Source organism: Dipodomys merriami, unplaced genomic scaffold (genome assembly GCF_024711535.1).
Source record: "Dipodomys merriami isolate MVZ:Mamm:240054 unplaced genomic scaffold, mDipMer1.0.p SCAF_31, whole genome shotgun sequence".
Taxonomy (NCBI): Eukaryota; Metazoa; Chordata; class Mammalia; order Rodentia; family Heteromyidae; genus Dipodomys; species Dipodomys merriami.
Window position 1 is genome coordinate 14,816,115 of NW_027204604.1, and position 10,595 is coordinate 14,826,709.

Consider the following 10,595-nt stretch of genomic DNA (forward strand, 5'->3'; position numbering starts at 1 on the left):
TTTATGGACAATCTCACCCGGAAACCACTTTTTAACATCAAATAGGCATCTTTCCCAGAGGAACAGAACAGGAATTCAAAACAGAGTTGGGAAGCCTAAGTGATTTTCTGTACGCTAGCCTCAGTTTACCTTCCCACCGCTGGCTACGCAGGGATGTCAGGCCCTGCGACTGCCGGGGGGCCTTCCTCCCTCCCGGGGGTGGGGGGGGGTGGAGGGTGGTGGGGTCTGTTCGGAGATGCCCGGATTCCCCTCCCAGCAGAGGGTCCCCGGGCAGGGGCTGTCAATCCCGGCCTGGCCCCGCCCCCTTCCCAGGCCCCTCCCCCTCCCCCTCCCCGCGGCCCGACGTCCCTGACCGGGACGGCGCTCGGCGCTCCCGGAAGGATGCTCCAGGCCTGCCGGGGACAGTGGGGTGCCCGGGACAGTGGAGGGCGGGGGGGGGGCACCCCGCAGCCGCCTGTGGGGCGGCGGAGCCGGGAGGATCGCCGAGCAGGTCCGGGCTGTGGCTGCTAGCGAGACCTAGAGGAACGCGTCCTCTTCCTCCTCCCTTCCTCTTCCTTTCCCCTTTTCCTGGAGGGTCTGGGGTCTGTGGCCGGAAGTGCCCGGCAGACACTTTCGGACACCAGCGGACACTTTTCGAGGCGGCCCCGCAGCGCCCGTGGGGTCGGCGGCCTCGGTCCCGGCGCGGCCCTGGCGCCCGGAGCCTGCCGTCCTCCCCCGCCGCCGGAGTCTCCGCTGGGGTCCGGGGCTGCGCGGGGCAGGCGCGGGGCGGCCGCCCGCGGGAGCTGCGCGAGCCCCGCGCGCGCCCCCGACGCGCGTCCTACTCAGTGCACGCGCTAAGGCATCGGCGCGCTCCCGACGCGCGCCCCGCTTCGTGTGCGCGCCCGACTCGCGTCCCACCCAGTGCTGGCGCGCGCACAGAAGCGCGCCCCCGACGCGCGTCCCACCCAGTGCTGGCGCGCGCACAGAAGCGCGCCCCCGACGCGCGTCCCACCCAGTGCACGCGCTCGGACATAGGCGTGCTCCGGACGCGCGCCCCGCTCCGTGCGCCCCGCTCCGTGCCGCAAACGCGTGGACATCCTCACGCTTACGTCCCTGCACCGTGCACGCCCCCATGCTAGCACTCGGTCGTCCTGCGCCCCGCTCCGAGCACGCGCCCCGACGGGCGCCCTCGATGGCCAGGAAGGGGGGGACGGTGGGAGGAAGGGGGGGGGTCTAGGGAAGGATTTGATGGGGTTTGTTTTTGAACCTTTCCCCCTCCCAAGGCTGGCGCTCCACCACTTGAGCCACAGCTCCACGTCCAACTTTTTGCTGGTTGAAATAAGTGTCTCACGGACTTTCCTGCTTGCTTTGACTTCGAACCACGATCCTCAGATCCCAGCCTCCCGAGTAGCTAGGATTACAGGCTACTTCGCTGTATCCCCAGCTCCTTTCTTGGATCTGTGTTTCCTTTGCGCGCTGAGCGACTGTCTGTTGCCCTGGGCTTGCTTTCCCCATGTTTGTTTTCTTTTTCATAAATACAGAAGCTCTCTCTCTCTCTCTCTCTCTCTCTCTCTCTCTCTCTCTCTCCTCCCCCTCTTCCCCCTCTTCCCCCTCTCTCTTTTGGTAAACATTTCCTGAATTGATATACTTGAGGGTGTAGTAGGCCCATAAAAAAAAAAAAAAAGAAGCAATCACTGCTTTTTGCTGTGGAGTCAGCTGGCCGCGGGGGGAGGGGGGGGGTGGGGGGGGGAGGGAGAAGAGGAAAAGCCCGGGCCTTGATTTTCTCCCTGAGGGTCATGGAACCACACCGGGGTTCAAGCCAGGCTTGGGGACTGGGGGGAGGGAGGGGGGAGCCGCCTGGGGCCAGGGGACGGGAGGAGAGGTTGGGTTTCTTGCAGACTGATCACTGCAGGGCACAGTCGCTTCCCTTTGCACCTTTACCTTCGGGATGAAATGAATGTAATTCTGCAATAAAATCAATCCTTCTGTGCGTCTCTACTTTGTTTTACACTTTGTTATGAGAAAGCTTGTGGGGCTGAAGGCACATGTAGCCTAGTGTGAAAGCACTTGCTTAGCTGGTGCCAGGCCCTAGATTCCTTCCCTCGCACTGGGCAGGGGTGAGGGGAAAGGCGGACGAGGGATGGAGGGACTGATTACTACCTGTACATGGAAGACAGACTGGTTACGTTGGCAAAACATAGGCCGAGGCTTCATTTCTAATCTTGTGATAAGGGTCTGATTTGTGGCTTGATATAAATTCACACAATAAAATAAAAACTCCTGTGGTTTCCTCCGTGACTGGGACGCCTACTGGGGCGTGTGAAACTTGAAACTTCAGATTCTGGAAAACTGCCCACGGGTGGTTTGGTCAACGGTCACTCGGTGTGATTACCTTGCTTCAAAAATTCTTGAAGTTTTAACTTACTGTGGCTGATGATCAGTGATCAGGAAATGTTAAGGCGGAAATTGGTAGATGATGGATTTTACTTTCTGGCTGCTTTGTGCTAATAGAGTGTCACGAATAATATTCATATGTTGTACTATCTATTTATCCCGAACTGTCAGAAAGTACAATGTGTGATGTATACATGGGTTTATTGTGTGCTTTTTAATAAACACAATGGGAAAAGCCACGACTTAAAAAGAAAATCCATTAATACGATTAAATTACACGTATTACTCTAGTAGCAGAATCACAACTAGATAAATAGAGCAACTCCTACTTACCAATAGGTGTAAATCCGAGCTTTAGAGATTCTTGGAAATCCCCAGTATCCGAATTAGAAGACATTCTTAGTGACATTACAGGCAATAATCCTTTAGCTTAAGGTAGAAGTCATTGAGTATAAGAAAAAGCCCAGCTTGTCATTTTTTGGGTTTTTTGGTGACCTTGAGAAGGTTATCTCAGACTACAGTAACCCTTATCCCTTTAGTGAAAGTTAAGGAAAAGAAAAAAAAAAAGAAAAAAATTCCTGATTTCAGAAAGTTCCAAGCCAGCCTTTCCCCCCTGGACTGTGTCCTCCTGCAGCCCAGTGCCAGGCTGTAAACCTGGGATCCAGTTTCACCATGGTTTCTAATCAGAAGAATGGAAACTTTCAATAGGCTTCCAGTAGTCACGTGACCCAAGACAGCTTGATAAGAGGACCCTGTTATAAAGTGACAGCGAAAGAGATAAGAACTCTTGGCAGATAATGGCAAAGCAATGATTAACTCGGCAAAGGAGAGGTGCAATGGAAAGTCGTAAAAAAAAAAAAACAAAAAAACCCCGAGGGGTCAGAAGAGCATAGTGAGTGGACACAACTCCCAACCACCCCTCAATCTGTGAACTCAACCTAGGCTGTGACTTACTCTATTGATACCATCCCTTCTGCGCATAGAAGAGGACAGGTGCGTGTAGGTGACAATCTTGGCAGATGTTCATTCTCCAAACCAGGGCTTCCAAATGACTGACAAGTGGACACGCCAGAGGTAGCATGTATGAGCCCCTTGCCATTTGTTTATTTATGGCCTGCTTGTTCATTGCATAGGAATTAACCTTGGTGTGTTGGTACATTGGTCCATTTGGTTAAAAGGACAATCTATTTCTTTATCCCAATAACTTATGCTTTGAGGTTCATAATTTTTTTCCCCATGATTTAAGAAGAATTGGTGTTTGTTTAGATCCAAGAAGAAAATCCTAAATTGTTCTTCAACTATTACTATTTTAGGTTCTGGTAGAGAATTCCTATTGTTCCTTTGAAGTCATAAAATCAAGAGCTAAAGGCAAAGTGTGTCTATTTTTCCACATTGTGGAAGAGTTTGTTGTTTTTCTTGTTTGTTTGGATTTTGCAAATTGGGCAATTACCCTCGATCCCCTCCCTCCTCTGGTCTGAGATTCTATTTGGGATAAAACAAAATGTTCATGTACAATATTTTCCCTGCTCAAAATTACATCTATGGATTATATATGGATTAGATTTGAGTGCATATAATAGGAAAACCAGAATTACAGTCTAGACAGGATGTTTATTTTTTTCTCTAAAAGAGTTCACAGGTAGGCAGTCTTAAGGATACAATGATTCTACAAAGCTGCCCAGAACCTGGGTTCCTTCCATTTTATTTATTTATATGTTTATGTATTTATGTATGTATTTATTTATTTTATCGGTTGTGGGGCTTGAACTCTGGGCCTAGGCGCTGTCCCTCAGCTCTTCAGCTCAAGACTAGGGCTCTACCACTTGAGCCACAGCACCACTTCTGGCTTTTTCTGTTTAGGTGGTGGTAAGGAGTCGAACCCAGGGCCTCATGCATGCAAGGCAAGCACTCTACCACTGAGCCACCTTCCCAATCCCTATTTATTTATTTTTTGACTACTGGTTTGAACTAAGGGAAGGTGCCTCAACACTTGAGCTATACCACCAGCATGGTTTTGTTTCTATTTTGTTTTTGATGTAGGGTCCTGCTAACTGAGCCAAAGCTAGCCTTAAACTCCTGAGCCTCCGGCCTCCGCGGTATCTGGGATGACAGGTGTGTACCACCAGGCCTGTTTTACTTTGCCATTTACCACTTCTTGTCCTCATATTCCAAAATGTTTTCCAGAGTCCCAGCCATCACTATTAGGAAGCATAATGGAGAAGTAGGAGAGGCAGAAGCCTTTTTGAAGGATACTGTGTCAAAATAACATTCAAAGCTTCAGTTCTACCATCGGTTAAAAGTGCCATCAATGGTTGTCCTTTAAATGATAGGTTTTAGAAACTGTCTCCAAATATTCAAATTCTAAATAGCCATATTTAACACTCTCCCTTTGTCTGTCTACTCCTCCTCAACCTGCTCTTCCAACTCCTCTTCCTTTTTTTATCCTCCTCCTCTTCCTCCTTTTTTACCTTCTCCTTCTCTTCCTCTTCCCCTTCTCTTCCTCTTCTTCCTTCTCTCATTCCTTCTCTTCTTCCTCTACCTCCCTCCTCCCCCCTCCTCCCATGACCTTTCAGTGTGTCTTAAACTATTCTACAAGGATTTAGTGGGGAGCCCAAGTGGTAAAGCTCTGAGCAAAGAATTCAACCCCAAGTACTGGAAAAAGAAATCTTGCATAAAAACAGAAGCTGGATTAACTCACAATGCAAACAACTGCATCCGTGTTTTTCTTTCTCAGTCATCATACTTCAATTTAATCATGAAATGATATTTGAAGAACCATGGGCCCTATAATTAGGGGGAAATTTAATTTTTATGGTCCAGCTTGATTAGAGTTATGTTTTGCCTTACGAAATAGCAGCGATCTTGTAGAGCAGGACATAAAATTTTGCAGCCAAATGATATGTTTGGTAGTACTGGGGTTTGAACTCAGGACCTTTCTGCTTGCTAGATTGTTGCTCTACCTCTGAGTCCTGCAACTCTGTAGATTGCAGGATTTTAGGTTTGCAAGGGACACAGCTAAAGCAAATGTGCTCCTAGCTGAAGACCTAAGAAGGGACAACTGCATAGAAAAGCAGATATAGGTTTTTTTTTTTTTCCTTAATGAATACATTGTAATCCAATGAGCTCAGCTGATTAAATCAAAATGTTAATAAAGCTAAAGTCCAATATCTTAAAAATTTTAATTTTGTTTTATAGTACTTGGGATTCAACTTAGTTCCTTCCACTGCTAGACAGAAGTTCTGTCTCTTGGTTTTTTGCTGATACTTGAGTGAGTGAGTGACTGTGTGACTGTGTGACTGTGTGTGTGACTGTGTGTGTGTGTGTGTGTGTGTGTGTGTGTGTGTGTGTGTGTGTGTGTGTGTGTGCACGTGCCAGTTCTGGGGCTTCAGCTCAGGGCCTGAGGTTTTTCGCTCAGGGCTGGTGCTCTATCACTTGAGCCACACAACTCTATGTATGGCTTTTTAGTAGTTACTTGGAGATAAGAGTCTCCTGGATTTTCCTTCTCAGGTTGTCTTTGAACCATGATCCTCAGATCTCCGTGTCTTCCAAATTGCCTAAGATTACAAGCACGAGCCGCCAGCACCCTGCCTCTTTACTTTTTTTGGGGGGGGGTCCGGTCGTGGGGCCTGAACTCTGGGCCTGGGTGCTGTCCCTCAGCTCTTCAGCTCAAGGCTAGTGCTCTACCACTTGAGCCACAGCGCCACTTCCGGCTTTTTTCTTTTTGCTTATGTGGTGCTGAGGAATCGAACCCAGGGCCTCATGCATGCAAGGCAAGCGCTCTACCACTGAGCCACCTTCCCAGCCCCTCTTTATTTTTTTAAAAAAAGATTTACACAATCTTTTTAATTCTAATACTTATTACATTCTGCACAGCTAAAATGTGCCTTGCTAATAAATCCTTGTGTTTTAAAATAGATTTTAAAATAGATTTGAAACAGTAAAAGTAATTAAGCAGTATAAACTGGTGTTCTCTATACTGAACTGAATGCTCATCTCAGGGGATAACAGCACAGTATGGATATTTGGCAGGTTGATCGAGCCTATGATTTCGGCCCTTTGAAGCTATCTATCTATCTATCTATCTATCTATCTATCTATCTATCTATCTACCAATAATGGGGCTTGAACTCAAAGTTCACTGTCCTTTAGCTTTTCAGCTGAAGGCTGAGTCTCTAACACTTGAGTCAGACTTCCACTGCTGGCTTTTTTTTTCTTTCATTGGAGATGAAAGTCTTTCAGATTTGTCTGCCCAGGCTGGCTTGAGCCAGGACCCTCCTACCTCAGTCCTCGAGTAGCCAGGATTACAAGATGAGCCACTGGCACTCAGCTAAAAGCCCTTTAACAAATTATCAGTTAGGCAAGCACAGACAGTTGAGCCAGAAGTCTCCTGGTATGTTAGATGAACTCAGAAGAGAGCCAAGTCCTCTGTCTTCAACCGTGTAATGTATGCTCAAGGCTCATAGTGATACTCTGTGGGACACAAGGTGTTGGGTGGATGGTACAACTTCCTTCCTGAAAATTTTGGAAGACATGCATAAGTTTCTGTTTTTGGTGTTTTTTTTTTTTTTTTTTTTTTTTTTTTTTTTTTTTGTGCTGATCCTGGGACTTGAACTCAGGGCTTAGGTACTATCCCTGAGCTTTTTTTCCCCCACTCAAGGCTAGTGCTCTATCACTGAAGCCACAGCACCACTTCTGGCTTTTTGATGATTAGAGATAAGAATCTCATGGACTTTTTTGTCCAGTTTGGCTTTGAGCTGTGATTCTCAGAGTTCAAACTCCTGAGTAGCTATGATTATAGATGGGAGCCACCAGCATCTGGCTAAGTTTCTGGTCTTTTGATGCTAGTTCTAGCTAGTGATTGCTTATCTGATCAACTATACACCCTGTAGGAGATCCGGTTCATATAATTTAAGAGCAGTATAAAGTGTTTTTCTGTGCTTCTCTTCCTTTTGTTTTGTGTGTATGTTAACACTTCATCTAACTGCAGAAATATTGAATTTCATGCTGTGCTTTCTGCCTCTGGTTAAACATATCTATTTTTTTTAAAGGTACAGAATGTTTAAGAGACAGTAGCTTTACTGGCTTGTCTAATGGCTCCTACCAGAACTTCCAAACATACTATTTTCTATTTATCACTCTTTTCCTGACTTTCCTATAAAACTTCCCTGGCATGCTGAGGAAATGTTGTATTAATAAGTTACTTTGGTCGTTTGAAGCTTATCTATCAGGTTAATTTAATAGGAATAGGAACTCAGGACTTGGTGAGAAAATGAACATATTTTTCTGAAAGGGACAGGAGTAATAATTCACACGTGGTTCAAATAACAGGTGCTGAGAGCCGGGCCTCCGCCAACTTAACAAGCGTTACCTTCTAGAACAAATCACACCCTCCAGTCTTACTCATTATTCTTCTCTGTCAAGGTACAGCCTAAATATTTATTTTTAGCCAATGTGGGCATTTTCTGTGACAGTGTCCTGTTTTAAATGTCTCCTGAACACATCAGGAAGCGTCTGAAACCCACATTCACAAGAATCCATGTTTAGAATGATAAAACACTATTTGCCTACTGATTTCAGAAAGGATTTGTAAATGATTGACAGATAACTAATGAGTCCATCTCTGCCAAAAATCCAAAAGGCATTCAACAATTACATCTGAACCCTTATTATCTGCAGATGTTGAAGAGGGATTAATGAGTTACAGGGCTGTGAATTTCCCCAAAGTTAGGGGGACCTAACCCACACTTTCTCCCTTATTTCCTTCCTTTTTTAAAAATTTAAATTGTATGCCAGTACTGGGGTTTGAACTCAAGGCCTGGGTACTGTCCCTTAGTTTTTTTCACTCAAAGCTAGAGCTCTTACCACTTAAGCCACAATTCCACTTCTGGCTTTTGGGGTGGTTAATTGGAGATGAGTCTCATGTACTTTTCTGCCTGAGCTGGCTTCAACTTCAAACCATGATCCTCAGATCTCAGCCTCCAGAGTAGCTAGGATTACAGACATAGACCACTGGTGCCTAGCTATCTGGCCACGCCTGTGAGGAACTGGTATTCTTGTAGAGCTGGATTTATGGTGAACAGCTTACATGAATGAGCATGTCAGAAACTTTGCTACTGTTTTGTCAAAGTACTCATCATCACTAGTCTGATTGTACCCTGTACTGGAGGGTATTACAGAAGGCTTGAAAATACCAGGGCAGGTAGTTCTGGCTAGATCATTGCTTAATCACACCTTTTTGCTTGTACTTTTCTCTCATAAAGGCATTTGTCCCTGGTTTTATGCATGACTTGAGCTAAGACTAGGGATTGTAAAAAAAAAAAATCTGTTTCTCAAACAATCTTCTTCTCTGCCAAATTATGTGAAATGATGGCATGATGAATTTTTTAAAGAGTGGCTCGGTGAAGAATTCTTCTAATTCTTTTAAAAATAACTGTGAGAAACATGGCAGCTGTCCGGAAAGATAAGTGATTTTTACACAGTACTATTATGGCCAGGTAAATAGTGCCCACTTTTTATAGCACTAATAATTAAACAGAGCCTTAGTCAGTCTTTGGGTACTTGAAATGTTTAAGACTTTACTCTTATGTGGGCTTGTTTTGAACCTCTAGGTTTATTTTATGCTGAGATCTGTGTCAGATGGCTTATAATTTGTATCTTTACGTAGAAGTAAATGGAATAAACATGGTAGCCTTGTGTTTCCATTTAAGGCCCTTTAAACCATGTTAGCAAATAACCAGAGAAGTTAAACTGTTTTACAAGAGGAAACTGGGGATTTCCTTAGGAATCCCCTCTTAGTATTCAAATAGAAAGTCACACGGAGGACCTCAAATCTGCGTGCTTGTGTGTGCACTAAGTCCTCGGACTCAAGGGTACCTCTATTTCCTTAGCTGTTTTGCTTGGGGTTGGAGGTGCTCTACCACTTGAGCCACACTTCCACTTCCTGGTTTTTTTTTAAGTTAATTGGAGATAATCTCATAGTATTTCCTACTAGACTGGCTTCGAACCACAATTCTCAGATCTCAGACTCCTGAGTACCGAGGATTACAGAGTGTAGGTCTGTCAGGTGCCCAGACAGACACCTTATGCTATATATCACCTCACATCACTGGGCGGACTGCATGATAAAACAAACCATTCCTTGCAAGATGGCACGACGCTTCATCTTATGTGGGGCTTCATAACTCAATCTTGATTTGTCTTTCGGTTATTGTAATAGAATTCTCTTTTGCCTTTGCTGTGCTTTGTGAGCTAAGACAATGTTGAATAAAAATGACAAGTAAAGTAGAATTTGAAGCACTTCTTTAGACAGTGTCTCAATACAGCAGTCGGCCAGTCGTCAAAGCCTTCATCTACTGACTACTGGAATAAAAGAAGGCATTCATAGGCTATATTTCCCAATGTATTAGAGAAGGAATAAAATGAAAAAGAAAGAATCGTGTTGGAGGCATAACTCATGGTAGAGCACTTGCCTTGTAGGTATGAGGCCCATCCCCAACCACACATGGGGAAAAAAATTAGGAAAGGAGAAGAGGGTTGGAGAAGTAGTCCAAGTAGTAAAGCACATAGCAAGCTTGAGGCCCTGAGTTCGAATCCCCTGTGTCACCAAAACAGGAGAAAAAGAAGAGGAAGAGAAGGAGGAGGAAGAAGAAAAGACTAAAACCAACTGATTTTTAGAAATGTCACTTTATACCATATGAAATTGAACACACACACACACACACACACACACACACACACACACACACACATACCCCATAACCTTTATTTCTGATAATAAGGACCCTAAGAGGCAATGATACATGTTTTTGTCTGCTCATTTGTTCATTCATTCTTCCATTCCTCTGTCCTTCCTTCATTCACTTACAATGCGCTGGTGTTTCTAGTTCAAGCTGAGGGTCCGGTTACTGGAATCAGGCTCTATTTGATGAAGGTCAGAGAAGTGACCTTGAGGAATGGGGGAATCGGCGAGAGTGACAGGAAGGTGCCGAGGGGAGGGGTGGGCAGATCACGGCTCCAGTGATGGGGTCTCTGTCATGCGGTCACAGTCACTGAAGAGAATGTCGCTGGGTCAGGTTGGCCACGCTGTGTACTAATTAGTAGCTGACTTTTTGTGGCTGTGGTTGTAGTTTTGTTTTAGGTATTGAGGATGTCATGCAGGGCCTTGTGATTACTAGGCCAGTACAATAGCTGTTGCCTTGTTGTGGTTGTTGTTTGTTCATTTT

At 45.4% G+C, this 10,595-nt stretch overlaps 1 protein-coding gene across 1 annotated transcript in view; it reads right to left on the reverse strand.

The window, feature by feature from the left end:
- Nr5a2 (nuclear receptor subfamily 5 group A member 2) overlaps positions 1-2,999 on the reverse strand; it is a 108,819-nt gene extending 105,820 nt beyond the window's left edge. Inside the window, exon 1 of the mRNA XM_070041874.1 lies at positions 2,707-2,999. Within this exon, the coding sequence (XP_069897975.1) occupies positions 2,707-2,782 (76 nt within the window). The 5' untranslated portion in view covers positions 2,783-2,999. The remainder of the gene's footprint in view (positions 1-2,706) is intronic.
- Between the last annotated feature and the right edge of the window lie 7,596 nt (positions 3,000-10,595).